The sequence below is a fragment of the Alternaria novae-zelandiae genome (genome assembly GCF_023758075.1).
Source record: "Alternaria novae-zelandiae strain BMP 2774 chromosome Unknown scaffold_3, whole genome shotgun sequence".
Classification (NCBI taxonomy): Eukaryota; Fungi; Ascomycota; class Dothideomycetes; order Pleosporales; family Pleosporaceae; genus Alternaria; species Alternaria novae-zelandiae.
This window is the reverse complement of record NW_026056963.1, coordinates 870,636-891,337: the sequence shown is the minus strand read 5'-3', so window position 1 is coordinate 891,337 and position 20,702 is coordinate 870,636. Positions and strand designations below refer to the sequence as shown.

The 20,702-nt window shown below is 52.3% G+C and overlaps 7 protein-coding genes across 7 annotated transcripts; 3 read left to right on the top strand and 4 right to left on the bottom strand.

Annotated features, from left to right (window-relative positions):
• Nucleotides 1-1,136: 1,136 nt before the first annotated feature.
• Nucleotides 1,137-2,992, bottom strand: J4E88_002271 (uncharacterized protein; the record flags this gene model as incomplete). The annotated part of the gene is made up of 5 exons (XM_049395936.1): nt 1,137-1,395; nt 1,448-1,547; nt 1,596-2,456; nt 2,513-2,674; nt 2,734-2,992. The coding sequence occupies 5 exons, from the start codon at nt 2,990-2,992 to the stop codon at nt 1,137-1,139; spliced, it is 1,641 nt and encodes a 546-aa protein (XP_049258340.1).
• An 881-nt stretch (nt 2,993-3,873) lies between these two features.
• On the bottom strand, nt 3,874-5,513 carry J4E88_002270 (uncharacterized protein; the record flags this gene model as incomplete). Its single annotated transcript, XM_049395935.1, has 3 exons — nt 3,874-5,262; nt 5,316-5,447; nt 5,493-5,513. 3 exons carry the CDS (start codon nt 5,511-5,513, stop codon nt 3,874-3,876), a joined length of 1,542 nt encoding a protein of 513 aa, XP_049258339.1.
• Nucleotides 5,514-6,473: 960 nt separating this feature from the next.
• Nucleotides 6,474-7,340, top strand: J4E88_002269 (uncharacterized protein; the record flags this gene model as incomplete). Its single annotated transcript, XM_049395934.1, has 1 exon — nt 6,474-7,340. One exon carries the CDS (start codon nt 6,474-6,476, stop codon nt 7,338-7,340), a length of 867 nt encoding a protein of 288 aa, XP_049258338.1.
• A 1,223-nt stretch (nt 7,341-8,563) lies between these two features.
• Nucleotides 8,564-10,167, top strand: J4E88_002268 (uncharacterized protein; the record flags this gene model as incomplete). Its single annotated transcript, XM_049395933.1, has 4 exons — nt 8,564-8,832; nt 8,898-9,271; nt 9,337-9,828; nt 9,881-10,167. 4 exons carry the CDS (start codon nt 8,564-8,566, stop codon nt 10,165-10,167), a joined length of 1,422 nt encoding a protein of 473 aa, XP_049258337.1.
• Nucleotides 10,168-12,057: 1,890 nt separating this feature from the next.
• Nucleotides 12,058-13,088, bottom strand: J4E88_002267 (uncharacterized protein; the record flags this gene model as incomplete). Its single annotated transcript, XM_049395932.1, has 3 exons — nt 12,058-12,063; nt 12,112-12,800; nt 12,854-13,088. The coding sequence occupies 3 exons, from the start codon at nt 13,086-13,088 to the stop codon at nt 12,058-12,060; spliced, it is 930 nt and encodes a 309-aa protein (XP_049258336.1).
• A 1,056-nt stretch (nt 13,089-14,144) lies between these two features.
• Nucleotides 14,145-15,600, bottom strand: J4E88_002266 (uncharacterized protein; the record flags this gene model as incomplete). The annotated part of the gene is made up of 2 exons (XM_049395931.1): nt 14,145-15,491; nt 15,541-15,600. 2 exons carry the CDS (start codon nt 15,598-15,600, stop codon nt 14,145-14,147), a joined length of 1,407 nt encoding a protein of 468 aa, XP_049258335.1.
• A 234-nt stretch (nt 15,601-15,834) lies between these two features.
• J4E88_002265 (uncharacterized protein) lies at nt 15,835-17,613 on the top strand (the record flags this gene model as incomplete). The annotated part of the gene is made up of 3 exons (XM_049395930.1): nt 15,835-15,844; nt 15,924-16,227; nt 16,284-17,613. 3 exons carry the CDS (start codon nt 15,835-15,837, stop codon nt 17,611-17,613), a joined length of 1,644 nt encoding a protein of 547 aa, XP_049258334.1.
• Nucleotides 17,614-20,702: the final 3,089 nt, after the last annotated feature.

Here is a 20,702-nt window from a genome sequence, read left to right as displayed (position 1 = left end):
CCTCCACTTCCATCCCAACAAACAGCCACCTCCCCCTCGGCCTCAAAACCTTCACCTGCAAACACACAACCACAACCCTCATCCCCATCCACCACAGCACCCCCAGCCTCCTCTCCCTGGATCCCACCCTCATCCTCGAAAGCCGCGAATACGCCTCCTACCTCCTCACCAACAGCCTAACCCTCCTCTTCTCAATCCACTTCCGCGGCCGCATAAACACCTTCGTTCCCTCGGACTGGGACAAGAAAATCCAAGCCCATTTACGCAAACTGGCTAAATCTTTTCCGTGGTTAAGGAAAGTAGCGAGGTATGAAGTGCAGATACTGTGGGAGCCGGTTGATGGGGTGCTGAACAGTAAAGGGGGGAAGAGGTGTGCGGGGGGTGTTTGTGCGGGGTTGGTGAGGGGGGTTACGGGGTTGATGGATGGGGAGGTGGGGAGGAAGAAGGGGTGGTTGGGGGTGGGTGTCAATCTTGATCATGGGTTTGCGGTTGGGAATGCTTTTTCGAACACGAAATTCGGACTGAACAAGTTTCTGGGTGAGGAGTTGGGGTTTGGGACGGTGGTTAGGGAGGTGAGGAAGACGGGGATTCCGCACCACAGGGGGCCTGGGCCTCTTCATCCGGCTTTTCGTGCGGTGGAGAAGGTGGGCACGCCGGAGGAGAAGAGGTTGATTGTATTGGGCGAGGGGAGCGTGGGGTGGTCTGACTTAACGAAGGGGCCGCTGGTTGTGAGGAGGACTACGGGCGTGGGGCTGAAGGGGTCTACGACGGAGTTGGGTAAAGACGAGATGGACTTCCCCATGTGTCATCTCATGGCGGAATGTGCTAAGATGTAGTGAAGACTACGATGCAACATCAAGATTTCTACGAATGACTATTGCTCATCCCACTAGCTACCAATAAGTTTGTTCTGGCTGGCGCAGTAACGATGGAAGTCGGTTGCCACATACATAACTACAGACTTTCCAATTTACACGATCTTGCCATCCAACACCCCGTTCCCAGCTCCGAGTACAATTTCTTCCTATGCTCCCCTACTCCGACACTCCCATCTACCTGGCCATCTAACCCACCTCTCTTCTTCCCCTCTCCTCCAACTCCCCATCCACCACTATCCCATCCGCCATATCCTCTCTTTACGCCCAAGCTCCCACCAAACTCATCAGAAAGGCCCCAAGGAACACAAGCAAACAAGCATACACCCTGCGCTTGCCCTTGAGCACCTTCCAACTCTCGTCACTCAAGAAGTCTTCTGACATGAGTTCCACAAGCGAGGCGAAGACGAGGAAACCAGCCGAGATAGCGTTCATGATACCGACGACGAGGAGACCAACTTCAGAGTCGGGTGAGTACAAAGTGTGTGTCGCTATGCCGATTGCCATGCCGCCGGGTGTGCTGGGTATTGTGTTAGCGGGACGGAATAAATGTGGAGGGAGGGAGGACTTACGTGCAACCATACGCGAGAGCCATAAGCCAAGGCTGTGCAGCGCGTGGCTTCCATTTGATGTCGGCGATACGTACACCGAGGGCAAGGCCTTCGAAGGTTTCTATCAAAGTCAGTATACAGATACGGTCGGTTTAGGAGGGTGACCTACGATGAAATACGATAGCGATCAGGAGCACGGTGAAGTCATTACCAACTGAAACGGCAAGCGACATTCCAATGAAGATGCTGTGGAACAGGATACCCATTTCCAGTAGAAACACCTGCATTATGGCTTTCTTGTGAATCTGTTCAGGCGTAAGGACGTGATCGTGCTCCCCGGTCTCTTGGTCCTCCTCGATAGCATACTCGTCATTTGCTTCCTTGCTACGGGCGCCCGGGGTTTCCGCTTCAGAGCCGCCCACGGATTCAATGGCATCGAGTCGCTGGCCATCTTCACGGTACCGGGAGAGCGTTCTACTAATGCTCCCGACTCTTCCACGCAAGACGCCGAGATCGCGGACTCGCATGCTGGTATCCGAGTAGGTTCTCTGCATTGCTGGTTGCGGTGGAGCAGGCGCTTCGTTCTCAGTCTTCGGTTCTTCCTTGCGGCGAGATACAGCCTCCGCACCCTCGTTACCACCGCAGACATGTTGGGCTGGAGAAAAGACCATTTCGATTAGGGTGACGAAGAAAACGCTAGCTAGCATAATCGCGCCCGGCATAGCCTGATAATCGGTTGTCCAAAAGCTCGACAGACAGGGGTCGTTCAGTGAGCCAAAAGCGGTAGGAAGTAAATGGACGAAGGCAGTCGCGACTAAGACACCGGTGCCGAAATGCTTCGCGCCGAAAAGGAAGGCAGGTGGAATGCGAAGGCGCGGAAACTTGAGGACGAGCATTGGGAAGGCACATCCAGTGCCTGAAACGAAAAGGATGATGAAAAGACCGGCGACATGTAGACCGAGATCGTAGTTGGGTTGGGCTTTGCCATCTTCGCAGGTACTTCGCCTGGGAAGACGCTGGTTTGTCGGGTCTGGGAATTCGATGTTAGTGTTGACGCTTTGACGCGATTCGGATGTTTCATCTCACCTTTTGGTAAGAAAAACTTGGGCGTGGACAGATTTCCGGTAGCATAGGAGATCAGCATCGAAGTGCAGATTACTGATACCAGCCACTTTACCCAGCTGAAGATAGTGGTGGTGAGGCCAGCTTGGTGCTCGCTCACGTGCGCGATTGTTCGGGTGCAAGGTCCTGCCAAAGAGTCAGCATCTCAGCCTCCATCGTTGAGTCATCACGAAGCTGTAACGAACCTTTTGGGGACCCTTTGACACCCTCGCCAGTGTGGCTTGGCTTTCTCTTCTCCATCTCTTGGCCATTGAATTCGTCGAGTTCACACCGCCGCAAACTCCGCGTGCCGCTGCGCAGTCGATCTGCTTCTCCCAATTCTCTTGCGTTCGCGATGCCGTTCAGATCCTCGCAAGTCGTCAGATCAGCAGCGAAACGTGGCGGATTCTGGTTCCATCCTGGGTTCCAAAGCACGTCGTCATCGGTTCTGGAAGGGCAGTTCATTTTGGGACCTCGGTTGCCAAGCTCTCCTTTCCGGTTGTGGAGATGATCAAAGGTGCGTTCGGTGGTAGTGACAGCGGTCTAGTCCAGTGGAGCGCAAACGACGAGTTAATATGTTCGAAGGATGACGTGGAGATCACTGGGGATGGAAATAGTCGGGAACATATGACAATCCCAAAGAACTAGCAGTGGTCACTATGGTCGGTTAGCGGCTCTTCCGTCTTGTCGTTGCCCAAACAGAAGCCAGCGCCGACTGCCAAGACGACCGACCCCAGGCCCGCCACGCGACAACGGCCGAACGGGTGCTCCTTCTTTTGATGGGTCTTGTGTACATCAGCTGTCACTGTTTCAAACTTCATCTTTTGGAGATAATGTATAGCTATGTCTAATCTCATCATCTTGTCAACAGCTGCGACCACTGTGACCGGATGTTCGGCCTGCGCATCGACACGTAATGATGCGCGGCCGGTGGAGATCACGAAGAAGATCGGATCCGATGTTGCCCGAAGTAGAGCGATGAGTACCCAGCCGTGCAGCCGATGCCGAAGCGGTAAAGTCTGGGGTAGTCTGGGCCATGTAGTACTCTCAATGCTGACTACAATATGCAGAATTATCTCTCGTTTGGATAGTACGTGCTGGCGTTGCTTCTAACCCTGGAAGCAAGACCTTGGAAGAGGGAAGACCCATATTGTGATCTCTCGAAAGGGGAATTTGCTTCAGCGGGCAAGTGAGCACGCGACCTGCGATCAGCCCAAGCCACGTCTATTCAAAGTCTGAGTAGGTGGTTCAAGACGTGTAATGTATAGTATATGCAATTCTTTGAACGAATTTTAACGCGTGTTGAAGCGTTTTCTCATCTCTGTGGTGTCTATGGGTATCGCTCTTCACTGCGCTGTGGTCGTTTCCAACACTTCCAGCGCACCGCCAACCAGGTGCAAGCTTCCAGTCACCAGCACCATGACTTCTGCATCAGCCCCGGCTTCCTTGGCATAGTCTTGCGCCACCTTTCGTGCGGTTACGACTGCCTCTTCGATTGTGCGCAGCACATGCACTTCTGCAGTGCTGTCTATCTCAGACCATGTGTTCGCGAGCGCCTTCTGAACTGCCAGCGTGTCTACGTCCTGCTGATTGGTGTTTATCGAAACGAGGTCAGGCTTGTACCCCTCGCTGAATGTTTGGTTGGTCGTAAAGATGACATGAGTGAAAGGAGACTGTGATCCCGAAGTGATGCCGCTCTGTAGGGTTGTATACAAGGCTTTGGCCAGCGCATTCGCGTCTCGTGTCTGTTGGTTGAAGATCAACATCCGAGGGACCTTGAATTGAGAGGTGGCAGTGGAAGTCGCCAGTGTTATCTGCTCCGCGAACCATTTGCCAGTGACCTCTATGCTTTCCATAGTGTGGGCTCCGTCGATGTGCCATGCGACGTTGGTTTCGCGTCTGATCTCGCATCTACCAGCCCATCGCACTTGTTCCAGACCGCGAATGAACTCAGAGGGGAGCTCAATATGCGGAACAATGGTTGGGTCGGGTACAGAAGTGTGCCCAAGTACTCGCAGATGCGCCGCTGCGGCAGCTATCGCCACGGACGCGTTGATCTTCTGGAAGGCTGCACCTAGCCCAAGCTTGATCTCGTTGTTCGCTAAAGCTGGATGCACATCAATAGTGTGTAGCTTCGCGCCCTTCGCGGCTGCCCGCTCTTCCAAGACTGTCATAGCTTCCTCCTTTTGGCGCACTGTAAATGCGGTACTGCCTTCCTTAAAGATCCCGGCTTTATGCCAGGCTATTTCTGGAAGCGTAGAACCAAGCATCGCTGTATGGTCTATTCCTAGCGTTGTGACGGCTGTGACGGTGGGTTTCGTGAGGATGTTTGTACTGTCGAACTCGCCGCCAATTCCACATTCGATGACAGCCGAGTCCACACCCTCCTTCAGGTATGCGTGTAGCGCCATGAGCGTCAGATAGCGGAAGTATACTGGCTTTGTAGGGACCTCTGCTGGCGCATTCTCCGCCTTTGCCGCTGCTTCCAGCTTGTCCCACACCTCGAAGAAGTATTTCGCGAACTTCTCCTCTGATATCGGTTCATTATCGATCTGTATGCGCTCGCGTACGAATCGTAGATGTGGGGAGGTATAGAGACCGATTTTTGAGGGTGGGGTCTGCGCGTCGCCGGGGGTGGTGTATTGTGACAGGATAGACGAGATGAAAGCACTCGTAGAGCCTTTGCCTTTCGTACCGGCGATGTGTATAGGTTTCAACCGGTCGAACTCTGAGGGCTGACAGCTTCGTCAGTCGCAGTCTTCGGGTGGGGTCAGTGGGAGCCGCACACCTCATATCCAGCTTTGCGACACCATTCGATCATCTCGGGTATCGCTTGTTGGTTCATACCCCGACCAGACTTGCGAATCGCATCCACTATGGAGAAGTTGGACTGAAGCGTGTTCAGCGCCGCAACCGCAGCCTGTGACTATCAGCTCAACCCACATGCGCACTGCTGCTGACGTACCGCGTAGTCGCGCTTCTCCATTTTGGCAGCGTTGTGGTAAAGACGAGCGATTGGTAAACCGCGCAAGAAGCACGTGCGTGTCCGGGCTATGAACATGAGGGCATCTCGAGTGATGCTTGGGAGGCTGTCTGACACTTTTGTTCGTGAGAATACCGCCGATAGCCGATGACGCATCAGCTCGGACCCTCGTTCTGAGATGCCTCAATGGGGCCTGCGATCCCCTGCACATCTCTCTATACCTTCCTTCACTACCAATTGGTCAAGGTTGTCTGCTCAAAGACTGGAATGGATGCCACAAATTCAGACCCGTCACTTGCGCTAGTTTAAGACTTTGTCGTGCTGCATGCCGGGCAGTTCTTGACGCGTCGAAACGCCACTTGTCGAGCAGTGAACGAAACATAGCTTTCCAATTGTATGCTTTTGCTCAGAGTCGCTGCCTTAGTTTCTGGACTTGATATGCCTTCTGATTCGCAACAGGTGAACCCAGTGAAACGCGTCTTGGAAAGCGTGGTTGTACTGTTGACATTAAAGTACGTGGTAGCGTGCATCAATCGATCTATTGTAAAATCAGGAAACGATCCTATTGTTCATCTCAAAGTTACTTCCGAGCACGCTCCACTGGATGCGATGTGATTGTCCGGTTGAAACACAATACCAGGGTTCAGCAAGAGCGATCCGGACACCGGAAGCAGTCTAGCTCCGGTGGTCAAAGCTCTCTCACTCGATCCATCCGTGGATCCTCGCCGACAGCCAATCCATTGTTTCGTCCACAGTCAGCGCCTTTTATCAAACACTGCGCTTCTTCTTTCTCCTTCTCTTCTCCCCATTATCGCGCGGCACGCGAAAACTCATTGATTGACTTCACTACTCTCGTGGCGCATCCGAACACGTTCGCAGCTTCCCAGATTACGCGCCCCTGTCCGTGTCGCGTCGCCCTCACCAACGTCGCTCACCTCCCCTATCATAACCACACGCGCAGCCATGTCGGACTACTCTAAGATGAAGAACGACGAGCTGTCGGCGCTCCTCAAGGAGCGCAAGCTACCTCACACCGGCAAGAAGGCAGAGATGGTCGAGCGCCTGCAAAAAGACGACGAGAAGTCTGGCGACAAGCCTGCCGCTGGCGCTGAAGATGAGATTGACTGGGACGACGAAGCTGATGATGCCGTTGCTGCACCAGCTGCTACCACCACAGCGACAGAAGAGACCGTCATTCCTAACGCAGAGATCGTCGCAAACGCTGGAGGCGAAGGCCAGCCACCGAACCCGCAAGCCGTACCCAACCAAGTCGCCGACATCGACCCTGCGCAAACCGACGACCTGACCATCGATCCGCCCGCGGAAGGCGCCGCCGAAGCCAGCACAGAGCCCAAGCCAGAAGAGAAGAAGGAGCCCACTCCTGATTACACACGGGGTCTTGCTGCCACCAACCTCGACGAAGAGATTGAGAAGCGCAAGAAGCGCGCGTTGAAGTTTGGTACTAAGTTCGAGGACGATGAGGGTCTCAAGAAGCTGGAGCGCGCTAAGAAGTTCGGAGAGGTCGGTCCTCCCAAGGGTCTCGATGAGGCTCTCCCAGAGCGCCGCGAGAAGCGCCAACGAGAGGCAGGTGGCGACGAAGCTGGTAGCAACAAGCGCCGTGAGGGGCGCCGCGATGGCGGACGAGACGGAGGTCGTACTGGCGCTCGTGGAGGACGGAGAGACAACCGCCCTCGTAGCAGGGACAACCGTCCACGCGAGAACACACGCGAGAACAGGACTGGCGGTGGTCCTGGCGGAAGCTGGATGAGCGAGAAGGATAGGGCCGCTGCCGAGGCCAGGAAAGCCAAGTTCGCAAAGCCAACGGCTTGAGCTTGGAAACATGACATCGATTGTTTTCTGGATTTAACTTCCGAGCGGCCGACGAGCGACCTCGAAGACGGACCTTCGATACCGCGCCTGGACTCGGACTCGGTGGAAGAGCTTGGACAGCACCGGCGCACTCCTTGTATAACATATTTTGCGGGCTACATTCTACCAAATTTGCCGGACCATCTGCGATTGTCGCTTTTTCAGACACATCACGGATACATCAATTCAAAGCTCATTAATCTTCACCGCCGCTTCATCGTCTCTTCGCGATTTACTCTTTGCATATACAGCTACTTGGACTTATATTGCGAGCCTATGGCATGTCTGTCCGTTGCCAAAAACATGAAGCTGCCAGCAGAACTTGTCTGCATGGTGCAGCTCCTGCCTTCCCGACAGCGCAGCTGGGTCAGTGGTCGACGACGCACGGAAGCCGAGAATTGGTTACCACATGTGACGGATCTATTGAGCAGCTTCGCCCAAGCTTCTGATCGCAAATCAATCTTCGCAGCACGCCAACACTTGAACGCTCGCATTCCGCGTTCGTTCACAGCCAGCCACGCATCTAATGCGATGCAAGCGCGTCGAGTTTCACTCATCCAGTGAACGTACATTGCAGTTCTAGAAGGAACGCATATAGATCAAGTGATTGTGAGGCAAACAAACGTTGCTACAAGCTTCGGTTGCCAACACGCCGACATTGTGGTCCTCTTTGTGATTCTAGTGCCGCTCAACGCCACGAAACCCACTGCATAGTCCCGACCTCGGCATGGGACTATTATCCCCGCACACCAACTAACACCGCCAAAGAGGAAAGGAAACGCTTAGCAAGCGTCACCGTTAAATGGCTCTCAGGCACTAAGGGTGTTTGTGGGGATATTTAGACGGTGGGAGTCCCCACGCGTAAATTCCGCGTTTCTGATCTGCATTTGTTGTTTCGCCTCCTCGACTCCGTTGATGTGTTGCTTGGTTCTTTCGACATCAGAATCAACAATCGGACCGCAGTCTACTTTGACTACTTGTTCTGGAACTTTGGACGTGCTGCATGACTCGGAACACAGAGACCGGAATCGGACAAAGAGTCGGAACAATTGTATGATCGGCATATACCCATGGGAAGAAAATCGGTGACTAAATATTGTGCACCGGCATAGCTAGCGGAGCTTATAAAGGGTCGCCCCGTAGTGTTGAGAATCAAGAGGCTTGACGACACAACTCTTCACTCAATGTCGCAGTCAGATGTTGAAGAGAAACATGTCGTTAGAGACAAAGCAGTCTCGCAAGAAGACATGAGCCGCCCGTCGTCTTCGATCCACGATGACATCCATCAACAAGAGGAAACAGCAAGCAACCACGAGGTAGCAGGAGACAAAGAAGCGCAAATAGACGCAAGATCGACATTGACTGCCGAATCCGCTATTCCTCCACCTCCAGATGGCGGACTCCATGCCTGGCTGAAGGTGTTTGGAGGATTCATGATATACATCAATATCTGGTACGTTAACGCTTGCATCGTCTCTACATCTCAGATGAGATGAGCTAACACTACTACTCACCCAGGGGCTTCACCCTAACCTACGGCGCCTTCCAAACCTACTACCGCACTACGCTCCTCACCTCGTCTACCCCCAGCGCTATATCCTGGATCGGAACCGTACAAGCTTGGCTGCTCATCGTCATCGGCACGCTATCCGGACCCTTATTCGATCTCGGCTATTTCCGCAGCATGCTGCTCGTTGGAAACTTTCTGGTCGTGCTAGGCATCATGATGCTCAGTCTGAGTACACAGTACTGGCAGGTATTCCTCAGCCAGGGTGTGTGTATGGGCTTGGGGGCTGGATTGCTATACATACCTAGTTTAGCCATGGTGGGAGTGTGGTTCAGCAAGAAGAGAGCGTTAGCTATGGGTATTGTCATGAGTGGTATTGCTGTTGGTATGTCTTCTCCAGGACTTCCTCTCTCGAAACGCATTGGAACACAACTGACAATCTATCCCCAGGAGGCGTAATCTACATAATCATGTTCGACCGCCTTACCAAGACCGCTGGTTTCCCGTGGGCTATCCGCGCTATAGGTTTCGTCGCTTTAGCCGCTGCTCTCCTTTCCATTCCCGCTCTGCTCTCTGGCTCCGCGTGGTTGAAGCATAAGCGAAAGCGTCGTGCGCTGTTCGACAAGTCAGCGCTCCATGATCGTCTCTTCCTCGTCTTCACAGCGTGCTCTTTCAGCACTTTCCTCGGCTACATTGTGCCTTACTTCTATATCCCGACGTATGCGCGCGAACGTCTTGGCAGCTCGGAGAGCACGGCGCTGTACATGCTTGTGTTGGCTATAGCGGGCAGTTTCTTCGGGAGACTGGTCAGTGGCGTCGCAGCGCATTGGGTTGGGGCTATCGTCACATGGGGACTTTGTGCGTTTGCGAGTGGGTTGTTGGCACTGGTTTGGATTAGTATAGAGACTGAGAAGAGCTTTATTGCTTTCAGTATACTGTGGGGTACGTTGCTAGTATTGCCTCATGTGTCACATTGGACTAACTATGAACTTAGGTTTCTTCTCTGCGGCTCTAGTCACTGTACCATCTGCGGCTTTCGCAAACATCACACCCGATCTTTCGCGGTTGGGGACCAGGCTAGGCATGAGTTGGAGTGTGTCTAGTATTGCTACGCTTATCGGTGCGCCGATTGCCGGGGCTCTACTCAAGAAGACGGACGGGCGCACCAATTTCATTGGGGTGCAGGTTTGGAGTGGCGCTTGTTTGATGGTGGGGACGGGTTGGTTGGTGGTGCTTTGGGTTGTTACTGTGAAGTCGCAGAAGAAGGGTTGGAGAGTTTAGCACATGGAGGGGATGAGCCTATGATGTCTTTCGAAACTCAAAGAACCCATTTGAAGAAACTTTTTCGACATCTCTATGAGCATTTCATCAATACGGCTCGGCGGTCACCATCTCCGATCATTGTGAATGGGATGGAAGCTGATATCGTAGCTCTCTAGTTCGACTTTGAACCCTCAAATTCGGTAGAGTGTGCTAGTTTTGCTGCTTCGCTCGACAAGCCGTGACGGAAGGAACCGGTGGCTTGCTTCCCAGCTGCTGCACAGGCAGGTTTTGGTTTCGGTACCTAGGTGCCATACCGATGACGGCCCGCAATCGGCCCTATATCCTGGCTCGTATCAACGACGGAGTGAACGTCAGCGATGTCGTTGTGTGATGGTTTGCTGATACTATCATGAAGGTGGGACGCTGATGCCTCCCGATCGCGCTTGCATCTCTAACAAGTCCTCACACTCAGTAGGGCTTACTAAAAGCAAAAAGCATATGCGAAAGTGAAGCGTTTAGATCGTCTCCCATTGGGAGCCTGCTTCCTGCCACAAGAGCCCCTCGATCGCGGCTCCACATTTACAGCCCCTGGATCTTAGCCTCTTGGGTTACGACAGCCGGTAGCAGAGCATGATGTTCTCATTCATCATCGCTTCGGATCTAGATGATGCCGCTTAGCCATCCTAACGCTCGTGTTCTGCCGTACACGAGACGCGTGGGTGGCGCGACGCCGTGAAACCCAAGATCCTGCATCACTCCTGCACCCCTACTACTCATTATCCATGTAGCGTGATATCACACCGCTATAGCGTCGGTGCGGAACGGGTCGCTGACCACGATCCCCGCGGCGCGTCGTGCGTTAGTCTTCGTTTCGAGATCTCTTGGGTTCTTCTTCCTCTATCCCAGCCGCTGAAATGAGCTAGCGAGTATCCTTGTATCGCGTGGGGTTGTTGACGTCTCATTACCCTTCTATAGCTGTGCAACGACCCTAGCAAGCGCGTCATCATGGGTATCACACGAACATGACCTACATGAATGCATGTAATACATCAATAATCATACGACATTTCGCTGGGCAATATCGTTGACCTCACAGCTACCAGGCTGAGGGCGCATCGCCGAGATTTCTCGGCATCGACCATGCTCAAGGAGGAAGTTAAAATCGAAGGTAAAAGCGGCAGTGCTATACCTACTGGATCTTCATTAATTCTTCCAGAACCCCCGTATCGCACGTTGGGCACCGAGGAAGTCCGCCCCGCCGTGGCTCGTAACGAAGACGATCTAACGTTCAGCCTGCTTTATGACAGATAAGATTAGGCGACCCGGAGACCCGGACACCTGGTCAACATTACTTGGACGTCAGCCTTCAATACACGAGATCACTGCGGGTGTTCACTCTAAGAAGAGTGGCTTCACATGTGATTTCCCTTACACAGATCTTCTAGAATTCAACCAACCCATATGGACAACGAGCCGATTAAACTTGTCTGAAGTAGGACGGCGTCATGTTGCTTATTTGCGGCTGGTATAGCCCTAGCCAACGCTCGAGCTTGGTCCAGTTTACGTTTGCGGGAATATGTACGACGGCATTAGGATCTGAAACCGAAAGATCTAGCGCCCCTGTAACCCTGCGCCGCGGGGCTCAAGGCTGTCTTGGTACACAGTACTTGAGGCGATACAACCGATAATGGACATTGCTCCGCTGTCATCCTCACTTCGATCACCCGTTCCCTATAACAAAACCGAACAGTGGGACACTCCACAACAACGCCCTCACGTGCAAAGCTGTTGTGACAGCATCATATCACTACGCCACACGGCTGCTCCTCGTGGCATGAAGAAGCGCGGATGACCTCCGAAGAGACTATTTGTGTCGCAAAACTGAAGTCATGTTCCATTTCATATCTATCAATGCTACACTATATTAGAAATTGATTCGTCATATTGACTTCATCAACGTACTCTGTACGACCCGTTCACAACCATGGGTTCAGTTCGTCCAACCACCGTGGTATCAGTATCCATGCGCACGTGCAGCACCATACCCATGTGCTCGCGCCCATTCAGCGTGTTTGCCGCGTGTTGCGCCAACTCCTTCGAGGCAAACTTGGCGGTTGCCACGCCTTTGAACACGCCGGTGCGGCTATCTCTCATGAGTTGGATTTCGATGGCGTATCCGACGGTTTGCAACAGCAGCGCATTGAGGTCGTCGGATGTGCATTTGTAGCTGAGGTTACGAACGAAGATGCCGCGCGCTTCAGTCAAGACTGCTCCACCCCGGACATTGACTGGCATTCCGTTCGTGCTAGTCGAGTATACAGGTGGTTGCGGCAACGCATAAGCTGGGTAAACTGGGGCATGGGTATATGCGACTTGCTGGGGGGGATATGTTTGCATCTGCGGGTACATTGCGTACGGGTACCTGGCCTGTGTTGTCATGTATGGCCCAGATGCTGCTGTCGTGCTCGCGCGGGCGCCGCCAAGTTGGTTTACTCTTCCGATGTCGATGCCACAACGCCCAGTGGAATGGCCTCCTTCGGGCACTTCAGGGAACAATGTGGAGCAGTTGCAACGCATTAATCGGTAACCGTCACCCTTGCGACTCGTTTCCCACACATGCACCAGCATGCCCTTTGAACGGTAGTAGACTTCTACGAACGGAGTTAGCGTCGTGTTACCCAAGTTTAGCGACTTCGGTACGCACTGTATACTGCATCGGCATCCTCCCTGTCCTTGAGACGACACCACCCCTGCATCTCCCCTCGTCGTTGACCTTGGCTGGAATATACATCAGCCCATCCCGGCTGCTCTTTGACCACCTTGCGAAGGTGGTCCTTGAATTCTTGCCAGCCAGTCAAGTAGGGAGCATAACGTGTTGTCCCAGAGACGACAAGAAGAAAGTCTTCATCTCCGTACTTCTGAGAATCTGTGTAGGACATTGTTGAAATGTGGGTGTCGCGACTGTATCTGGAGATATCCACCTCCAAGGACACGTCAATATGTAAATGAACTAGAATATGATTGATCAGGGCTCATTCAATAGCAAATCGAAGATGGGAGTTGGGATGAGAACGATCGAACTTGAGATTTAGATCGCGTAGGACGAGATCCGTTCTTCTGCTTTTAAACTACCATCAGCCATGATCTCCCGTTCCGGCATCGTAAGAGTAGGGATCGGATATCCTTGTGATAGTCGGCGAACTACCTATAGGAAGCCTCCCCGTCCCGGTATGCAGTCAGATCTGGAGCAAGAGATTGATCCTTGAAGCTCAAGCCATGGCGTTGATGCGGCGTCTAATCTCGTTTCCACCAGATCTCAAGCTAGCGAGATCGCGGTCCTTAAGGTGCAAGGGTGCATGGCACCGCCATCCCGTTAACGGCGCTAGGTGCCGCGTAAAAGCCGCCACTGGCTTGCTGATAGCGTCATCAACTTCATCTTGGAACATGCAACCGTACCTATTGCATTTCCTGGTTGCGTCGCTACGAGATTCGTGAGGCAGCTGCTGAGGAATCGGATCGACGTGGGGTGTCGCATACTGCCTTTGCCGATCAAAAAGAATTAGTACCATACTTCATTCAGTAAATGAGGCATGTTAAAGACCCAGTAATCCTGCAAGTCCTGCTGCTGTCGACTATGATCGGTCTTTGCATGCATTTAGTGATAGAGGCGTTGCGGCACGCCGCGGACGTTGCCGCAGCTATGGCTACTTACATGCTAGATAGCCGTTGCTGGATAAAGTATAGTAAAGGAACGGGTAAGTGGTATCACCTAGGATTAACGTCCTTTAGGGCATAACTGTTGCATCGTTTGGGGACAATAAAGCGCCAACTGTGGGTCAAATCTAGTCGAGTCAGCAACATCCTTCCCAACGAAGGATTAGCACCAGGAACGAGCTGCACGTTGCCATTCTTACTCTAGAAAGCCATGAAGTACGTATGCATGCCCCTGAGTATGCTATATAGCCTCCATCGAGATGGCATTGCATATGGAAGGATCAAGACGAACTCCAGACGATAAGCTTTTGATCGAACCCCCCACTTATCAAGAACTCGGCCTTCCCTTTGTCGTCTGAACCAGGGGAACCAGGCCCTACCATCTGGCCCGCCCAGAGACATCGTAGCTTTGACCCAGGCTCGTGTGCCTCCAATGATGAGATCAACTTTCCACTCTTGGTTTCAATGCCACGAACCACACCATCATCAGAGCTCACGTACACACCAGAGCCATCAGGTCGCCAGACGAGACGCGGCGTGGAGTAAGCGGTTTGTGGCGCAAGAGTGGAGACATTGACTAATATAGCCGCTTCTTCTTTATCTGCAACGAGCAGCTCAGCCCGGGCTTGCGACGCTTGTGTGACGGGTCCATCCGAGTCTAGACTAGTACCTGTATCCGTCACTGAAGAACGAGTAGGAGGAAGCAGAAGCTTCGCGACCAATAGCTTCATATGCGGCGTGCTGGATGTCGCGATCGCCACAAGATGTGGATTTGTAGGGCAGATCTGGATATCGGATGGCGTGAATGCAACCCAGGCATTGGAATGCGGAGCAAGATTCTGCTTGCCGATCAGGGTGAACGTCGGTGACTCTGGGCTAGGTACAGCGTAGAAATGCAGAAAGGTCGAGTCTCTTCGAGCAACTACCAGGACTGGTGTTCCGTCTCCAGGTAAGGTGACGAATAAGGTCGACTCTGGAATGCTGGGTAACGACAAGGTTGCTATTGGGTCTCCTAGTCGCGGCTGGTCGACATTGGGATCAAGCTGGTATAGGACTACTTTGGCATCCCATCCCGCGCTGGCAACTAGCATGGAACCGCCTTCGGAAGACCAGGTGGAGATTTTGACAACATACTTGGAGTGATCTTTACGTTCTTCCAGTATGGCGTTGGCGGCTGCATCGAACAGCGTCAGCTTGCCAGACATCGAAGCTATCAGCAGTCGTCTGGAGTCTACCGGAACAATGTCTAGAGTTGGAGAACCCTGGAAGCTGGAAATCGTCTGGATGCAGTCAAGCGACGATGTGCTCGGATCCATCAGGTGTAATTGACGATCAGCCGTGGTGACGGCAATATACTGTTGTGTTGCTGTCGTTGATGGTAGTAACAGGTCGAGAACGGAAATGCTGAGTATGTTGGATCGACTCGGTAAAGACTCTACAACTTTCGGCTTAGCAGGCGCCTGAACGGTCCATGCTTGCTTTGCATCATCAACCCCAAGCTTCTCAAAGTTGAGGCTTAGGTCGAATGTCTTCTTCTCTTGCAAGATAGACTCGATAGTGATCGGGTTATCAGCAGCTGAGCCCGTATCCGAAGGCAGGTCTGCTTCCTGAACAAAGCTGTTCAAGGTCTAGGTCAGTGTTAGCACCTTCACATCACCTGGGTAGTGATGACGTAACCTGAGTGTACCCATTCGCTCTCAGATACCGCGCGACAAGTTCTGCTGCAGACGGAAGCATATCGTCAGATTTCTTGCTCAACTACGGCTCGTTTCAAGTGATCGCGCTTGATGGCGAAGCTGATATGTCACACGTAGACATTGTGGCGTATGGTTGTGTGTTGATGAAGGTCGAGCTAGCCTTATCGATAGCGCAGCCGCTAATTCCGCCCCCACACGATCGTGCAGAAGTTTCCGAAGTCTCGACGGGCATCAGACATACATCAAGAAAGCACTAATTGATTTGACAAGAAACATGGAGGCAAGTGCTAATGAACGAAATTCCACGACAAGTCTGACTTTCATAGAAAAATACTACCCTTCGTGAGAGACTAACAAAGGAAGTCGTGTCGGCTCAGCAGGCTACGGTCGAAGAGCCGTACAGTATATCAAGCCGTCTACGGCTTTCAAAAGCGTACCAAGCACTTGGTTATCCAGATCTCGCTGCGGGTGATGCATACAAAGCCCTCATCCTAGTGGATGAAGTACTCGATGAAGGCGAATACCACGACGAAGCCTTGGAGGCAGCACGAACAGACGTTATCTCTGAACGTATGACAGAATTGGGCATGAAGGATGAGGAGAAGAATTCGTCTTTAGTAGATGATGACATTTTGACATGGGCGCAAACGCGCTGGTCTAGGAGCGCGTACGTAAATTGTCCTATGTTGGATGAACTTTCGAGTGGGAAGCTAATCTTCACAGTCATGATATACTAATCAGCTGCTTATTGGACTGTGGTTGTCTACGCAGTGCATCTGACTATATATCCCGCGCAAGAAAAGCCTTTCCGGAAGATCCGGTCTTCAAGGACTACGAGAAGTCTTTGTGGAACCATTTGCGGACTTACTTCGAGCATCAAGGGGAGTCTGCTGAGAACGTCGATGTAGAAGACTATCCAGACAAGGGCTTCGTCCGCCGCGAACAGTATCCTTGGAACCATCATGAGCCGGACCGCTTCTCTGCAGAGTGCCTCGACTTCCTTAATGAGGAGCTCGCGGATATAGCACCAAAACTGGAGGTCAGAGTCTCTGAGTTGCCTATTCTCAGTACTACTTCGACAACTGACGGAACGAACCCGGGAACAAACTATACGAAGCAACTGGGCTTATTTGCTAAAGACGAAATAACACCTGGCGAGACCATTTTGGAGGAAAAGTCTTTACTTACCGCTATATCAAGGCTTCATGAGTCGTATTGCGATGCTTGCGTTATACCACTTTCGAATGGAGACGATACAGTGATATCCTGCGAAGAATGTGAAGAAGTATTCTTCTGCAGCGAAGAGTGCCACGACCTAGCTCAAGACCAGTATCATCCAGCGCTATGTGGTGTCAGCGTCGACCAGGGCAAGGTACCCGCACGTGAGGCGGCAGACTATCTCTATACCCTTCTCCTTGTCCGCGCACTAGCGTTAGCGGAGACCCTGGATCTCCATCCTTTGGAGTTGAAGGAAGTGCGATACATTTGGGGTGACTATCATGGCAAAGATCTCGAGACCGTGTGGCAAGCGGATGCTTCGGGTCGCCTGAGCGATGCTTTTGCACACGTACCGCAAACGCTTCCCTTCTCGTTCAAGAGCAACATACTCATGCCGTTGCATGTTCTAGAAAAGATGGACATCAACATTTTCACCCAAAGTCACCGCTATGATACCTGGGTCTTCAACACTCTGTATGCGAAGTTCCGCGGAACAGCGTCTGCGCAGCAGGGGCTCGACGGAAGGCCTGAGATTAGCGCTGTTCATCCTATGTGGTGTCTCGCGAATCATAGCTGTGATCCTAATGTCGCCTGGGAATGGCGTGGGTCGATGCGCTTTTGGACCCGCGAAGAGTTGGTTGATTGGAAGGGTAGAGACCCGAACAAGGGGCCTGGTCTCAAGAGAGATGAAGAGGTGTTTGGCCACTACTGCGACGTACGTCTGCCGGTGAAGGAGAGACGGGAATGGGCTTCTGGAGCACTTGGCGGAGATTGTATGTGCGCTAGATGCGTCTGGGAAGAGGCGGAAGAACGGAAGCACAGTGCTTCGCAATAAGAACCCTGCAGCCGCCATGCAGTGTCGAAACTGGTGGAGACCAGAGATACTGTACGGTCGACATGTGAAACCGGCGGCTTCGCATTATAGTATATTTGCAGGCCGGCCAGGTGGGCTTTTGTCGCAAGTCAAACGCCAGACAAACGAGCGCAGGATCGATGCAGCACAGAGTTGTAAGTTGTGGAGATCTGGTACAACGCTTGTATACGAATATGGCAGCAACTCGAGATATCGGCAATCGCGCCATGCGGGTTCATCTGCCGGCCAATCCCAGTATTCGTGGGGGCCGCTGTTCTAAGCACACCCGGCAGGACACATGATGCAGCGGCAAGAATCAGGCCATAACCCAACGCCATGGTGACACCATCACATCTCCGTCATGGTGCATCTCGGGGGCCCTGCATCACGGCGCACTTCGTGGGAGAGCTCCACCGTTTACGAGTACCCATAGTCGCCATGCGCTTGTCTCGTCCCTTGGGTTTTGCGAGCCTATCACAATCGGGTTCATGTGCCTTCACGGCATGACGGCATTACGAAATATTCAGACAAGCGCCATACCTAGGCATTCAGCCGAAATGTTTGTGTTGCATTATTTCGGCACTCTTCCTTGTCTTCCATCACTCGGTTGCCTTCTTACACCACACGATCGGTGTGCTCCCTGTACTGGCCTCATTTTTCCAGCGTCTAGTTCCTACTTTTGGGTCATCCACACCAATATCTTACGCGGCTTTTAAGCCAAATCCCCAAGATGGCGCACCTTGCCATGCTGTCGGGTTTCCATCCTTGGCATACACCACGATGCGTGCGTCCTTCCACAACCTTCTGACATCGAGCAACTGAAAACACGCGCTACTGTGAAGCTGACACGAAGTCAAACCCACCTCCGTGGGTCTTGCTTTTACGGATAGATTCCCGCGGCCCGCTGGCGTCATCATCTGCCGCCGACCCCTGGCAATCGAGCTTCACTGGATGGGCGGAGCCGCATCACGTGGAACCTAGGGACTGTGATTACTTTGACGGTGTAGTGATTCCAAATAGTTCAGCTTACTGCAAGAATATGGCGCTACATGAAATCAGGCTTCCTTGGATAGGCAGGAGGGTCATGAATCCCTGTTACCGAGCCACTGAAGGATTTGCGGTTACGAGCATCCGTACAGATACTGTCTGCGACTACTACCACCGGTATCATAGCACCCACCATAATGATCGCTGTTAGTATCTCGTGTTGCACCGCCTATGCATTGCTCTTAACAATGTGCGGCGGATGAATATAACCTTGACGTTCAACAGGGCTCTGGCTCGACATTGTGTCCTATATCGTAGGCAGTATTTGTGTTCATTGTACTAGGAACCGTTCCATATACTCAACTACAGTATGGCGACGGCAATAATGAAGATTTCGCCACGTCAGCGTCATGATCACCATCTAGAAGGCAATCATCGCTCGGCATGTCCAAGACAGCACTTTTCAGTGCCGAATGCTCAACGGCAGCGGTTAGCACACACAATGTGATGCTGTGCTCATAATCTCATTGATCAATTACTGTAACCAAGAGTTGATGGATAGGACGTTCCATAATACACTGCGAAGGGGCTCTGCGTGAGGTGTCGATTTTGGTGAGTGGGGCTGCTCTTACCTAGGTACCCAATACTGTATGTACTCTGCTAGTGATGACATTCAGATTCATGCTAAGGTGACGTGACTGATCAGCAATGTAAGATTCAGACGACAAGTCATTCAACGCATAGCTTGAAAACTTGAAGAGCCGTCACGTTGCGGTCACTTCTCTTGAAGTGTTGAGATGCCGCATATCTGAGCCCAAACATGACCAGCTCTCAACCCTAATACAAGAACAATAGAACAGCCACCCCCAAATATAACACGACCGGATAAAATGCCTGCTAATGCCCTCTGCAATGTGTATAAAGTTTGCTGCAACTTAATCTCGTGGATGTGCAGGTCAAAATAGACCACGTGGAGACAAACGTGAGTGAACGCCGCAGAACAACCATCTCCGATCCGCGCACAGGAGATCTCTGAGTCCCATAGCACACCCAGACGCTCGAATTGCATCAAAGGCCCATGCCCCCGTCAGACTCACATCTGCGTCCCAACACCCTCATTTGGCCTATCACACCCTTTCGCGGGAGCTCAGATCAATTCCCACGATCCAGCCCCAATAATCGTGACAAGCGGAAAATGTCATGACCTTACTAGCGGGACGCGATAGGCGGTAGTATGCTTATACTGACAGGGTTCCATACACCCCCTACGCAGAATCCGGATGGCAAAGCACTACGCAGTGCCCATCTCCGTCTCTCGCTCCCCGCCACAGCACTCAACAAATACACGTATGATATCACGTCATGTATCTAATGAATAGCTCTTTCTCTTTCCGGCACGATACACTGCAGACCAGCGCCCCGTTCCATACTTCCTTCACACCCATCCGGTGGCGGAGCTGCAGTATCGAAGGCACGCTGCGATCGAGCGGGGGGCACCAGATCAACTTACATTATCCAAGAAAGGGCAAAATGTGTGGCTATTGGATGGAGATGATATGACCGAGTCCCAACGGTCCAGGTGCATCTGCACACCTCGATAGGCATTCTAGCAACGAGCCAGGTCTGATTTGCACTCGCCGAAGCGCCAGCCCATTAAGGGCTCACGGACCATTCATGCTTACTAGACCACGGAGCTCTACTGGGCGTTGGATAGTTGATGCACATCGTCTACTTGGTACAACGTGCATGCTGTACAAATTCGTGCCGCTACTCAGCACCCACACTTGCTTCTTCACTGAGACGCCGCCAGTCAATGAATTCGACAGGCGTCACCCCCAACGCTCTCTAGAAGTATTGATTACACACCCAACACTAGCTGATCCGCCATGCCTTGCCACGTTACCCAAGAAGATGTCTTCGCTTAGTCGACGGATAGAATTAAGGCACTCCGTTCTATGATGAACTATTAGCAGCCCGTGTCAGTCTGGAGTGTGGCATGCTATCCCCGACCAATCTACCCAACCCGTAGCGAATGACCCAATTTATACTTCTGAGCTAAGTGTACGCATCCCCAATTGCAATAG